General features: G+C 43.6%; 1 protein-coding gene across 1 annotated transcript; it reads left to right on the top strand.

The window, feature by feature from the left end:
• The first annotated feature begins 915 nt into the window (after positions 1-915).
• adnpb (activity-dependent neuroprotector homeobox b) lies at positions 916-14,933 on the top strand. The gene is made up of 4 exons (XM_049581292.1): positions 916-1,410; positions 7,140-7,256; positions 8,404-8,496; positions 9,797-14,933. Exons 2-4 carry the CDS (start codon positions 7,149-7,151, stop codon positions 12,785-12,787), a joined length of 3,192 nt encoding a protein of 1,063 aa, XP_049437249.1. The 5' UTR covers positions 916-1,410; positions 7,140-7,148; the 3' UTR covers positions 12,788-14,933.
• Positions 14,934-15,031: the final 98 nt, after the last annotated feature.

The raw sequence follows: 15,031 nt of genomic DNA, 5'->3' as shown, positions 1-15,031 counted from the left end.
ATGTCATCCAGGGGTCGCAGCAGGATAAATATTTGAATGAATTTCCAAAGTGAAGAACTTTACCTTCCCACTTTTCTCCTGTCACCAATTAAAGTGTCGTGAACACAACTGGACTACTAAGCTGCCACTTGTGCCTAACCTTTAAAGCATTAACCAACGCCATTAGTTGGGTGGTGCAATTATGTCATCCCAAAACCCTAGGGGCACTTTGAAAATAAAGTTATATGTTGCATATTCTTAAATATACATGACAAGTCAAATAACCATGCAGAATAACGTACAGTTAGGTGATATTCTAGTTTTTAAAGAACACCATCAATGCACAGACAGTGGCAGGAATGGGGTTAAGTGTTGGCCCATTGGGGCAAGAGTTAACCCCAGCTGATGGAAACTTTCACCATGTCTTTAACCATTTAAATGCAGTGTCACACTGCATTAACTGCTTATATACAGTTCTGTTCCTTGGGCTGCCCTTCACCAGGCAACGTGCAGGAAAGTAGTCCCGGTCAGTTTGGTAGAATTGGGCAGTTAGTAACAGTAGTGTAGTACAGCGCCACCTACCGTCGGCCCAACCGTTAATACCACTCCAGCTGAGTGCTGAGGCACTGTGTACATCCGACCCTCAGAAGGGGAGGGGGGAACGCCAGATGTAGCCAAACTGCGCATGCGCTTAAATCGGAGAAATCCACTCCAGAAGGACGCCCGCTGTCGGCCGGATCCCGCAACTACTGCGCCGGGTTGTTTACCCCACAGCCTCGAACACAGAAACCAAAGGCCCGCCGCAGTTCGTGAGGGACGAGGTAGGTGTTTTTTTTAATGTGACGTTTGCTTAATTGGCCAAATTGATTGACAGACCAATCAAGTATTTTAATGAGCCGGGCTCGCGAGGGTCTGACAATGAGATTATTTATGCTAATCAAGTAGATGTCACTTCCGCCCCTTTTATTTGCGCCATTTTGGAGGGCAGTTTCTAGTCTGGATGTGTATTGTCTGTCAGAGAAAAGAATGGGCAAAGCGCTATCGGCTGCCAGGCAATCATAGGCAGACTTTAGGCAATATATTTGAAAGAGGGGCTCCGCCGGTGGTTGTTGCCAACAATAGGACATGTGTCCGCCCTTACTGTTCCAGGGAATGGAGGTTTTAATTGTCTAATGAGGCTCGGAGGCTTTCTGTTCCCGTTTGCCGACCAGAGGGAAGAGGAGAGCCCTGTTCGGCGAGGGAGAGTCGGCTTTGGAGGGTAGACCGACGGCCGGGTGGGCTGGTTCTCCCCCCACGAAGATAGTGGTCACCTGAAAGGATATTAACGTTACCGAGATATCTGCTGGGGAAAAGTGAGAGTGTCCATACATCGCCTCAGCCATCCTGAGGTGACACATTTCACTCAGACGGGAGCACTGGATGTGAAAGCAGGTAAACTTGTGTGTCATAATGTTAGCCACAGCCGTCAAAGCGAGATAGTTTGCCGTTAGCCGCGGCTACCTGCGGTGATGCGGTGAACTACAGCTAAGGTAACTTGGCTGTCGATGTAGCTAACGTTATGTTTCAAGTCAAGGGGTTTCAACATAACATGAAGTTGATTTACTTTCCCAATAGGCTTGTTTATAACCGGCCAGGTAAAAAGGCAAGCAAATACCATTGGTGGAAATTTAAGGACAGAAATGGCAGCATTAGTTCTGAACAGCCCGTGTTGTTGATGCGAGTTGGCTAGCTTAGCATGCTAACTCAGCGCGGTGTGTCCCCATTCTTTGTCAGCGGCAGCAGCTCCCTGCCAGACCTATCGATCTGGATACTGCCAGATGTTGATCAGAGATGAGATTCAGTGACACCAACGTTATCTCACCGCACAGTGTGGTTGGTTATGTCCACAGCTAAAGCTACCACGAGAGATCTTAACGAGTTAACGTCTTCGATGCGAGAAATGCTATGAATATTAAAAGTCTGTCAGCTACACTACTGTACAGAGAGTTTTGTATTGGGGACACACGATACATATTCACAGCTACAGACAGGCTGTGGTGTGGTGTTAGTTTTCCTTTGAATGGCCAAATCCTCAAAGGTGATCAGAACATGATGAGCCAGGTGACACCGGGGTTGTGATGCACTCATACCTCGTGTCTGATCCAGGAGGAGGAGGAGGAGGAGGAGGTGGTGGTGGTGGTGGTGGTGGAGGAGGTGGAGGAGGAGGAAGGCTGACACTTGGTCAGTATCAGATTATGATCATGGTTATTACCATCAACCCCACACACACACACAACCTGACATATAGACAGCCCCTTCATCTTTACTGATAAGGGTTACAGTCAGGTGTTGGACCTACTTGACACAACTAACCTCAGTGCATTTTAAGCATCCCAAACTTTTCTGATATCAGTGTGAATATGGATGTCACCAGAAGCTTCTCCCCTCAGTAAACATCTGCACATTGATGGAGAAGTGTAAACAGCAGTAGTCAGCCAGAACATAGGTTATCATGTCCCAGAGGAGGACTGAGTGAGCATGAAGAAATCAGTGGTTGAAGGTTTGTAGGCCTCTTTTTTTGTCTTTTTCACAACACAGTCGAAGGGGGAAACCTGTTTTCTGCCAGCAGCCCTCAGCAGAGCAGAGCAGAGCAGCCTCCTATCGCCTCTCCTCCCTCTCCTCTTCCTTCTCTCCCTCCCTTCCCTCCTACTCAGCCTCTCCTTGGCTTTTTTTCTCTCTCTCCTTTTCTTCCTCCCACCCCCCTCTGCTCCCTGCCTATCCATCGCCCCCTCTTTCTCTCACCCTCTTCCATTTTCTGTCTCACCCCCCAGCCCCCCCTCCTTCCCTCACCCTCCCCTCCCCTCCCTTCCCTCTCCTCTGAGCCTGTCTGTCCGACCTCCCTGCCTCCCCATCCCCTCCCTTCCCCCTCCACTTCCGTCGCTCACTCTCTGTCCTCTCTCCTTTCCTCTCATCTCTCCCCTCACACTCCTTCTACCCTCGCTCACTCACCCCCTCCCCTCTCTCCCTCCCTCCTCTTCCTCCCAGCTCCCTCCCTCACCCCCCCACCCCACCTCATCCTCTCTCACACTCACCCTCCCCCCTCCACTGATCTCTCTAGCTCCTTCTGTCCCTCCCCTTCCTCCCTTCCAACATCCCTCCTCTCCTCTCCCTTCCTTCCCTCCCCTCCCTTCCCCCTCCACTGCAGACATATTGTAGAGGCTGCTGCTGACTCAATAGGAGGCGCCATTCTGTGATGGTATTGCGAGGCAGGGAGAAAAAGGGGGCAGGCAGAGTATAGGGAGGCTTACATAATGGAGCTCCTCTCTAGCGCCATCTGCAAGTAATGGGAGGAAGCAGGAAAGAGAGACAGAGAGGGGAAGTGGGCAAGGGTATGTGTGTCTTTCACTCACTTCAGCACTTGCACATCTCTGAGTGTTAGACAGACAGACCAGACATTGAGACGTACCGGCAGACAGTCAGAAATGTAACTGGTTCTCTTGGCTCTTTGCGAGGCCAGCAGTTGTTGGAACCGCACACACATGGTTCCCCCTCTCAGTTATGTGTTTTCCAGAAGGGAAATAAGCTGAGGTGTTCACAGGAATTGTTTGGCACTGTACTGTTTGTTGTCACTGAGCTGCTTTTATGTCCTGGTGCATCAGTGACCTTTGACCTCACTACATGGAGCTCTGATTTGAATAGACATTCAACTAGCCACTTTGGACAGTGAATTCAACAACCCTTAGATCATCTGGCAAAAGGTGTCTCTACTGAAACTAAATTTATTGTTTGTGATAATAACCCATAATGAATGGGTGGATGGAGGTTTAATTGTATTTTACATGGAACCTGTGGGTTTGTCTTTATGGGAGCAACCTGTCTTTCTACTCCAGACGGCAAAGTAAGGTTTGGCCAGGTCAAAACTTTAGTAGGCTGTCACAAAAAAAACACCATGTTGTCATCAGCTTTTTTGGCTTTAGTGTCATAGATAAACCAAGAAGCACTGCCTTGCAACTCTGTAGCTAAAGGGGAAGTTCGGCCCATAATCAAAACTACATTTTTTTTTCTTACCTTTTAGGTACTATTTATCGGTATGAATTGTTTTGGTGTGAGTTGCAGAGTATTGGAGATATCAGCTGTAGGGATGTCTGCCTTGTCTCCAGTATGATGGAACTAGGTGGTGCAGCTACACAGCAGCTACATAGCGGCAAACTAAATACATTTGATAAACTCAACAGCAATGTCTCTTTCGCGAAATCATGATAATCAAGATAATCCAAAGACCTTGTTGTGAGCATTTTCATGTAGAATGGACTTTCTTTCTATTGAACTACACCCACCAATCGTATCACTGTGCAAATGAAAGTGAGCATCTACTGCTAGCTCACCTAGCACCACTGAGCTAGTTAACGTTACAGCTCAGATGAGGAGGACGCCATTAATGTTTACATCTCGCAAGCAAGAGACTCTAATTCATGCGTAGATGCACTCTTCCTTCTGCACGGTGATACAGTTGGTGGATGTAGTTTGGTAGACAGAAAATAGTTCCGACATGAAACTGCTCACAACGAAGTCTGTGACTTATCTTGAGTAACAAAGAGTAAGAGATGTTTATATTCCTGTCTTTTTTGTTTTTTGGTGCTTTAAGCACCATAAGCCGTGTTCCATTGTATTTGACAGAAGGCAGACATCTCTATGGGTGATATCTCCAACACTCAGCAACTCACACCAAAACAATCTGGATTGATAAACAGCACTTCAAGCAAGAGGAAAAATATGTATTTTTGATTTTGGGTTGAACTGTCCCTAATAGATGTCCTGGAGTTTTCTTTTACACAAATGGCTGTTGTTAAAGACTTAAATTTTACATTGAGTGATAGTGTCATAGATAAACCTGTGATAGTTTGGCCATCTGTCCACGGTACTCCCTCGCCTCCCAGTGAAAACTTGCATAGGCTGAATTCAGTGATTCTCACCAAAACTTGTTTGTATCCTCGAGCTCCACTCCATACTGAGTGCATTTCCATCCTAGCTGATTTATGAGAAATAATTTGAAATGTGCATTGTTTAAATCCATGTTTGCTAGCTAGTAATATTTTGCTATCCTACTGTTGCAGGCACACTGCTTTGTATCTCAGTAGGATGTGTACCATGTCACCTGAGCACATGTGGGTCCTTGTGCACATGGTGCTGCTGTGCATGAAATAGTTGCCGCCACTGTGATAACTTTACAGATTTGCAAAATCCTGTGTGTGAGCATCACAAACTGTTGTGCACTGTTTTGGCATCTCATAAGCCTTCAAGCACCAATCTGTTACTCAAATTGGACTTCCTGGATCGTTTTTAATTGTCTCAGTTGTATCCTGAACAACACACTCCCAACAACACAGCCCCCTGTGCACTAAGGCAGCTCCAAATACCTGCTGAGAGGGTGCACTTTGACTTGATAATCTGTTGGGGAACATCATTAGTCATATACACATGTGACAATAGCTAATAATCACATCTGCTGTCCTATCTAAGTAAAACCATAACGAAGATTAAGTAACAGACAACTATGTCTAAATGCCAAAAAGCAACTACTTTTACTGAAGCTGAAGCCATCAATGTTGTGTATTTTATGTCTGAAAGGGGCTCTAGGGATGTTGCTTAAACTACAGATTGTACCTCTGCATCACAACACAAAGATTATAGAAGCGAATCAAGCGAATGATCAAATATGAACAAAGGCAACAAAGATTCTGTTACTGCGTTGTCAATTTCTTACCTGAAATGTTTTCAGAAACATATTTTAGCTTAATATTTAACTGTAAATTGAGATTCTTTGTTACCAGCTGGCCACCATATTGTTTCCTGTGGAAAAACGGCCACATTATGTCACCCACCAGAGAGAATGTTTATTGGTGTTTATTGGAATGTAGTGTTTCCGCTACATTCATTTAGCAGCGGTGTGTCGCCGCTGCTAAATTATTGCCACCGCTGCTGGTCCTTCAAAACATTTATTTTGCAAATGCACCACCACTCTGAAATATCTGTGCACTTGCACAGTGCAGCAGCCAGTGTAGTGAGGAGAGCAGCGGTGAGGGGAGGGGGGAGTGGGGGAAGGCTCCTATTTAGGGATGCACCGAATATTCAGTAACCAAATATATTCGGCCGAATATTGCAAAAAAACACACATTCGGTATTCGGTGGAATAAGTGAAAAGCAAGGCCGAATAATAGTGGCATGTTTTGATAACGCAATCAAACAGCGTGCGGTGACGGACAGAGTAAAATGTCAGCAGTGTGGCGATATTTTACTCCGTCCATCACTGCACTTGCATTTGCGACTAAAAATAGTTTTGTGCGGGCAAAATAAATCATTCAGCAGCTGTGTGAGTACAGATTTCAACCAGCAGCAGAAACGAAACGGCGAATCCCGCCGGTTTCTGTCAAATACGGCGGCGCATTATAACGGCTTACCGGCAACGAAGAAGTCCGGCTCCAGGTGAATAACTTGTTGTCATGACTGCCCAAAAGTACCTGAGTATTTGAGTATATAAACAGTATGTGGCGTATCAAAAGAGAAACGAGCCGTTCACATTTCTCTCTTTGTGTCCACAAACCTCACCGCAATTTAGGAACTGTTCTTTACTTATCAAGGGACTGTTCTTTACTTGTCAGGGGAGGAGGGTGGCTGGTTTATTTTTATTTCATTTATTTATTTTATTTTGATCCCCCCTATGTTATACACTTATTGATGCTGTTTTTGAAGTATGAATAAGTCAATAAGTAATTTATTCCATTGAAATATCATTGATGTATTATAGAAAAGTGATTTATCTTTTTATAAATGACAAAAGGCACATCTGCCTCATTTTCGCTGTGGTATCCTGATACTACTCAGAACCGTGATACTTTCACTGGTATCATACCGTGGGTCCCAATTTTGAGCAAAAGCGAACTCCACAGCCCTTTTTCTAAGTTTTCTCTGGTCATGTAGCACCAACCTCAAAATTATTTGCATCTTTCTACTGGATAAACAGACTAATTTTATCAAAAGACTATCTTTCCAATAGTAAAATACTTCTCTAAGTCCAACAAAAGGTCTTTTTCAGCAAACTGTTTCTTTTTAGTCAACAGACACCTGTCGAAATTGTACCCTACAGTGGATGATAACATGCTGTATGTGTCTTTTCTGTTCAGGTGGGCAGAATGTTCCAGCTCCCTGTCAATAACCTGGGCAGTCTACGGAAAGCGAGGAAAAATGTCAAGAAGGTCCTGGGAGACATCGGCTTGGAGTTCTGCAGAGATCACCTAGAGGTGAGTCCGACTTTGGTATTTTTATAATGATGACAGCATTCTGCTGTCCCTTTGTGTTGACAGCTTTGCCTTAATAAGAAAACAGTGTATGCATTCTTCAAAGTTTCCTCAAGTTTGCCAATTACACCTTTGTCTTGAAGTTCAGAACCCTTAGCATCATTTTTGTGTCTTGCTGAGGTTTAAGAATGGTTCTTGTTTGGATACATGTGGCATCAATGTACACATGGGAAATTTGTTTTGGTTAATTAATAAGGTCAGTTTTGGAGCTGAGATTGCTCTTCCATTTGGCTCAGTGTGGGAAGTAAAGGTTCAGCATTAAAGTGTCTAGCTCTGCTGCAGAAACACAGAGAATGTATGATGATAAGAATCTATGACCTGGACTCACAACATAACGCATACAGAATAATGTTACTGCCCTCATTGAGACCCTGTCCTCATTCTGTTACATCTTTCTTAATGTAGAAGCAATATGCTCCTTGCGCTTAAAAGCAGAGACCAGACTTTACATAATTCAGCATCAAGGTCTTGGCACAAACATGAAGAATTATACAGATTTGGTGGGCTTAAATGGATAGATTCTGTCACCGTTTCTTATGTTTGACAGTGAAAAAAAATGCATAGTCATTACTTACGTGTGTGAACTATGAGCCAGAATCTGTATCTGCACAATAAGATTATAGAGACCATATATGAAAATATTGACTTATTTTCCAGCCCTAATATATGGTAAATGTGTCCCTAAGGAAAATAGAAAGCTGGGGACAGAAGTACAATTTTTACCCTGTAAAATATTTCTGAATAATAGGGGGAAAACTTGAAATAATCTCTCTCTTTCTCTGCCCTTTGTTTTGTGCATATTCAATCCACTTTTGTTTGACACACAAGACAGCAGAGGCAGAATTTGGATTTGTGCATGTCAACAAATCTGTTGCCCACAGTTACCCAGAAACCCCTTGTTTTTGTCCCTGTAAACATGCATCATCACTGAAGTATGCTTCATTTTGGCATCACCCAAAAGAAGAATCTTGTATCTCATGCGTCCAGACAGTCTTTGCCTTGTTAATGTTTCACATATATATTTTCCTTATTGATTGTGCATTTGTTTCAGCATAATCAAGTATTAATCTTAATTTCCTTGTTTTTTTAGGACTATAAAGACTTTACTCCTCCAGAGGTGTATATAAAGCACACTACCTGGGACGATGTGTGCATGTGGGAACCATCACATACCAAAGTCCAGGTATGTGACGCACTCAGATACACATACATTTTCTTTTTTTTTGCAACAATGACATTTGAATCTATTGTTTTTAATTATTATCAGTAATGCACCGATCGCTCAGCTGGTGATTGGAATCAGCTGATTTTCAGCTTCATCAGCTCTGACCAGCCAGTCAGTCTCGGATATAGCCAATCCTGTTCAGATCAAATTTACATGCATGGTTCACACCGCAAACAGCAGCACAGACAGTAATTGTCAGAGCTACTTCAACCTGTTCTCAAAATTTGTAATTCATTCTCAGGCATGCTACACATTTCATTGAAAACTACTGTGTTAAGCTAACTATCAGACTGGGGTATACCACTCACATTTGTATTAATTATGGAGCTCAAAAATGTAGCATAGCAAAGCTAATTATATCCATTTCATGTAAGTGGAGGGAAGATGCTAAAACATAGCTTCATAGTTGGGGGCGTATAACTCAACAAAAACCAAAATGTGGGTGCTAGTTAACCAATTAGTCCAGATAACTAACAAGACTATGGGGGTAGTTAATAATAAGCTCTAAAGTTTGACATAGAAAAGCTAAGGCTAAATGTTTTGTGTAAGTAAATGGAAAATGCCAATGTGATAAGCGCCATGTTATGGGAGTTATAGTTCAATAAAAACACAGTTAGGTGGTCTAAACTGGTCTAAACCTAACTAGACTAATTAGGTTCCTTACCAAGTGGGGTTCATCTGATAGATTTGTTTTTTATTACATGGCAGCAAAACACTTGAATGCTAGTCATTGAAAGGGAAATTGAATAGTAATGTTTTTTTGAGATGAAAGTGAGCTGTCAAATCAAGGGTGATCTGGTCAGATCCCCACCATCCTGAGAAATAGTCTGAGCAGCCAACTGAGCTGTTTTTAAACCTACGTTTTTAATAGTTATGAATTTATTTTCACTCAGATTTTTGTGGATGCTTAATGACATACTCATCTTTGATATCATGTACACTTTTACTATTTCAAGCCAAGTTTCCAGTGGCTTTAAAGAAAAGTTTCAAATATGTTTGTGAATGCTGTCAATTATAGTTCTTAGAAAGAGAGAAAATCAAAATCTGCCAATATTGGAATCAGTAGGTCAGACTTTTAACAAATCAGAAATTGGAATTGGCCAAGAAAATTGCAACTGGAGCAACTCTTAATTATTGACATTGTCTTGTTCACTCTACAAAAACAAAGAAAATGTATAAATGTACAATACAGTAATGTTCATTTTCTTAGACAAAGAATTTGTGAAGTCTAAGCTTTTTGCCACCTCTGTGTCTCCAGGACTACAGATCAAAGCCTTTCTGCTGCTCTGGCTGCCTCTTTTCATCCAAGTACTTCTCTGCATACAAGAGCCATTTCCGCAATGTCCACAGCGAGGACTTTGAGAACAACATTCTGCTCAACTGCCCCTACTGCACTTACAATGGTAACAAAAAGACTCTGGAAACGCACATCAAACTGTTCCACATGCCCAACAGCACTGTGCGTCAGGGCCCTGGTGGAATGGTGGCGGGAGCTGGCGGTATCATGATGAAGGACGGGATGCTGAAAAGGACTGGGGACAGTGTGGAACAAGCGGTGTACTACTGCAAGAAGTGCACCTACAGGGACCCTTTGTACAATGTGGTGCGAAAGCACATCTACCGGGAACACTTCCAGCAAGTGGCCCAGCCCTATATTGTGAAACCAGGAGACAAGACAAATGCTCAGAATGGTGGCACAGCAGGGAATACAGAAAGTAATAACACAAACAATGTTAACAGTAACCAGATTCACTGCAAGAAGTGTCTGTTTGTTCCGAGGTACTATGAGGCACTTGTTCAACACGTCATTGAGGATCACGAGCGAATTGGCTACCAGGTGACTGCCATGATTGGCCACACCAGTGTGATAGTCCCCCGCCCCAAACCCATCATCATGATCCCCCCTAAAACCCAGGGAGACAAGACCATCATTGGGATGGGCCCTAAAGGTGCAGTAATGGCCACTACCAGGTCTCCGGGCTCACAACAGCTGGGTCGTGTTATCATCTCATCAAAACAAGGCTTCAACTCTCAAAGCCTTCTGTCTGGAATGAAACATGATGGAGTAAGGTTAAAGGCTGGGACCACCCAGCCGTTCTCTTTAGGCAGCCAGCAGGTGAGGGTTACTTTGCCTGGGAATGCCCAGGTTTCTATGCCCCAGCAGTCACATGCAGCGAAGCAGCTTATTTCTGGTGGCAGCCTGCGGAGTCCAGTTGTGGTCAATGCCTCCTCTTCACTCAAATCCAACCCTCTGGGCTCACGTGTCCAGGCGGCAGCTACTACTGTAGCCTCTGTCACGGCCAAGAAAAGCGGCTCCTCAGTCCTCGGCACATCCTACACTCAGAAATGGAAAATCTGCACTATCTGCAATGAGCTCTTCCCTGAGAACGTGTACAGTTCTCATTTTGAGAAGGAGCACAAAGCGGAGAAAGTGCCTGCTGTAGCCAACTACATCATGAAGATCCACAACTTCACCAGCAAGTGTCTCTACTGCAACCGCTATCTTCCCAGTGACACATTATTAAACCACATGTTGATCCACGGCCTGTCTTGCCCACACTGCCGTGCAACCTTCAACGACGTAGAAAAGATGGTGGCTCACATGCGGCTGTCGCACCCTGATGAGAGCGTTGGCCCACGCACAGATTCTCCCTTGACCTTTGACCTCACTCTGCAGCAGGGTAATCCCAAGAATGTTCAGTTGATTGTCACTACTTACAACATGAAAGACGCCCCTGAGGAGTCAGTGGCATTTCACGCTCAAAACAACAACACCTCTGTATCATCAGCCTTGTCTGCCTCGCTACTGTCAGGCAAGAGATTAATGCCCCAGCACCTGCCCAAAACACCTTCAGGGGCTGCTGACAGTGCACCAACCAAGAGTGCTCCGCAGGCATCTGTGCCCTACAAGAGGGATGTGGGCAAGACACTGTGTCCTCTTTGCTTCTCTATCCTCAAAGGCCCAATCTCAGACTCACTGGCCCATCACCTCAGAGAGAGGCATCAGGTCATTCAGACAGTCCACCCTGTAGAAAAGAAACTGACCTACAAGTGTATTCACTGTTTGGGGGTTTATACTAGTAACATGACAGCCTCAACCATCACTCTACACCTGGTGCACTGTCGAGGTGTAGGGAAATCCCAAAATGGGCAGGACAGCCGGGCAGCTCATTCTTCTCGGGTCAGCCAGGCCCAGAGCAGCACTCTCAAACGGCCCAGCTTTGATAGCTCTGACACTAGTGCACCAAAACGAAGGAAGCCCCCTGGGGAAAGGGCCCACCCACGGGACAGCAACGGTCCATCTACGTATGTAGAAAATCCTGATGAACCTGTAGTTCTGGCTCTTGACCCCAAAGGACACGAAAACGAGTCATACGAATCCAGGAAGGCATTTCTTACGCAGTACTTTAATAAAGCACCATATCCCACACGTGGGGAGGTTGAGAAACTGGCCGGCAGTCTTTGGTTGTGGAAGTCGGACATCTCAAGCCACTTTGTCAACAAAAGGAGGAAATGCGTCCAGGAATGCGAAACCCAGAATGCCAGCGTGTTGCTCGGGTTCAGTATGCAGGAGCTCAGCAAAGTGAGTCACGAGCTGGCGCTTCCCCATGATGGCGTGTATGAGGGCAGACATAGCAAAAGGCGGACATCCAGGACACGTATAGGGGTGTCAGAGCAGGCTTTGCGGAGACAAAGGGAGCTTGTAGCTGCTAACGGTGGTGTTGCCCCGCCACAGAAGGGAAAGCCAACCGGGACTGCGGAAGTTACTAAAGCAGCACCACCTGCCCCCAAATCCAGCAGTGCCAGCAGAGACCAAACCAAGACAATCAACAGCACCTTACCACAGAAAATACCTCTAGACCTTTCAGAGCCTATCGCCATCGACTCTGACAGTGATGAGGAAGAGCAGCAGAAGGATAACAAGGAACGAGAAGGAGAGGTACATCACCATGGTGACAAAGTGCTTACTGGAGCTAAGGAGACAACGGAGCCAAGGACAGGGGCCAAGATTGTTTCGGATCTAGACGATATGTCGGATGAAGATGATGATGATGATGACGACGACGACGATGATGATGATGACGACGATGATGAGGACGAAGATGCACACGTAGAGAACGGCTTCGGGCCCACAGGAGGACAGGCTGCTAAAGGAAGAGACACTCTACCCATCATTATTCCCAAGTTTGTACCATCATCTGCAAGAAGCGGGAGAGATGGAGCCCAGCTGGGCAAACAGCAGGTCTGACTGATGAAATCAAAAAGACTCACACAGTCAGAGACACGTTAGATTTGATCAACGCCAACTAATCTGCCTCGCCTGAACTGAAGGACACTGCCCGCTTACATTGGGTGTCTGTGAAGGAGCGTCAAAGAAAGAACTCAAGTGAAAACTCAAAACAAGCCATCCAATGACTTTAAAGGCAGGACTCAACGAGCAGCTAGGATTGATGTAAAGATTTGTGAACAAAGTTTCAATGTTTCCTCCCCATGCTGGAGGGGAGGTGCAAAGACAACAGTGAAGTCACACCAAACAAAGAAAGTTTTTGCCTTCTGTATACTTTATTACAATGACATAAGGAGTTATTAACATTGATTTAGCCACTGAAATTGTAAGCGTGGCTTGAAATGAGTTGTAAGGTAACGCTTTTAAGATGACCAGATAATCCATCATTTTTCATGTGGTTATACTGAGATGAATGGTGTAAATTTGTACAGTCTTTTAGACATGTTTGGACGGACATTGCCGTACATGTACTCTTAAATATTTGCTATTACCCGTGTGTAAGGTAGCCTCATATGTTCTACATTGGTATGCTTAACGATAGTTGTCGCTTTGGTGGCTGGTATTTTCTCGTATGTTTAAGTTTATTTTTTAACAAAAACCTAGTTTTTTTGCAAAATAATATATCTATATATAAACGAAATAACAGAATTGATTTGTTTTTGCTTTAAACTTGATTAGATTTTATTTTTTTAATTTCCTTTTTCTGTTTCTTTTTTTCTGTTCTGAAAGGATAGTGGCGCTGAGCTATTCACATTCTCTTACAGTTGAAAGGAGCATTTCATCAACCTTTTGCAGCCTTATGCTCATTAGCCTTGACTGTACTGTACTTGCTTTCTGTTTTCACGATTTTAACTTGATGTTTCTTTGCCCCACAAGACTGGACAGTGACCACCATACTGACATCTACAAAATGAAAGCAATTTTTTTTTTCTCAAAAAAAGAGAGTTGTGTTCAATTTGTGTTCTTTGAATTGTGTGTATTTGTTTATGTTTTCATTTTTCACTTAAGCATTTATGAACAATAAAGTGCTGTAATTGTGCTTCTCACAGAACTGACGGCCATGCCAGCTTCTTTGTTTAAAGGGAGGAACAGAGGGATTGTGCACAAAAATAATCTTGCTGATTGTTGATGAACAGCAATAGTTAGAAAAGCTTTGAATGTCTTTTATGTTTTAGATCATGAGGGTTGTAAATCAGCTTTTGTCTAGACTTTCTCCTTAAACTTACTTCTTAAAACGGCAATATGTCTTTTATGCTAAGACATGTTCACATTCAAAACTAAGCAGGGTTTCCATGATCATGCACAACCTTGAAAAATACATGGAATTCCACAATCTCATTTTTCAGGCATGGAAAACTCAAGGAATCTGTAAAATTCTTAAAAGCTTTGGAAAAGTCATGGAATTTTGTTGTCTGTAATGAAATTAATTATTTTAGTAATCTTCTGTGGATAACCTTCCACATAATGTAACATAACAGCAAATTTGTTTTTCTGTAGCTGTTGTCGTGACATAGCCCTAATTTGTGTTGTTGTGTGACCTTTTTTTTTTTTTTACCATCACATACAGTTCTTTGTTTCTTTGTTCTGTCTCTACCTCCATAAATGCCAGCTACCTGGAATTATGTTTGAAATGAGTTTGAATCTGATATGTTTGAATAACGCTGAGCGAGTCGGACAAGAAACATTTTGTTGTGACATAGTGATTTAACATGTAGGGTCATCAGTCCCAAAGTTTCTATAACTATGCCCCACTAATACTCTTAAATTGTTCTGCATTTTAGAGATTGAGCAAGTAATGCCGGCAGCCCATGGCGTTCAATCGTCATTAGGAGTACCAGTGTGCACTTTGGTTTTTACTGCTCTGAAAGTAGAGCATGGTAGTTCCAAGGTACGGAGCAGTCTTTTTTATGAACAAATCAACCAACAGGCCAACTGAACTGTCAGCTGTCACTCCCCCACTCTGAGAGCTCCACTGCTCTGTGTCCTCAGACCACATTCAGAGTAAAGTACACGGTATATTTCTGTTGGTGTTATACATTGTAAATAGTCATAGAAAATTTATTATGGGTCTTTGAATAGTCATGGCAGAGTTTAAAAATGTTGCCCATGAAAATGAATGAGAACCCCGTCAAGGGACCATAACAAAAAATGTTAGCATTGTCAAGTGGGTAAATGTCCTGTTGCAAAGTGTTCATTTACTGATGT

This window comes from Epinephelus fuscoguttatus, linkage group LG7 (genome assembly GCF_011397635.1).
Source record: "Epinephelus fuscoguttatus linkage group LG7, E.fuscoguttatus.final_Chr_v1".
Classification (NCBI taxonomy): domain Eukaryota; kingdom Metazoa; phylum Chordata; class Actinopteri; order Perciformes; family Serranidae; genus Epinephelus; species Epinephelus fuscoguttatus.
This window is presented reverse-complemented; position numbering and strand designations above follow the sequence as displayed.

Coding starts and splice junctions, on each gene's coding strand:
- adnpb (XM_049581292.1), top strand. CDS start 7,149: ATGTTCCAGCTCCCTGTCAATAACCTGGGCAGTCTACGGAAAGCGAGG. Junction 7,257..8,403: donor TCTGCAGAGATCACCTAGAG/GTGAGTCCGACT, acceptor TTGTTTTTTTAG/GACTATAAAGACTTTACTCC. Junction 8,497..9,796: donor CATCACATACCAAAGTCCAG/GTATGTGACGCA, acceptor CTGTGTCTCCAG/GACTACAGATCAAAGCCTTT.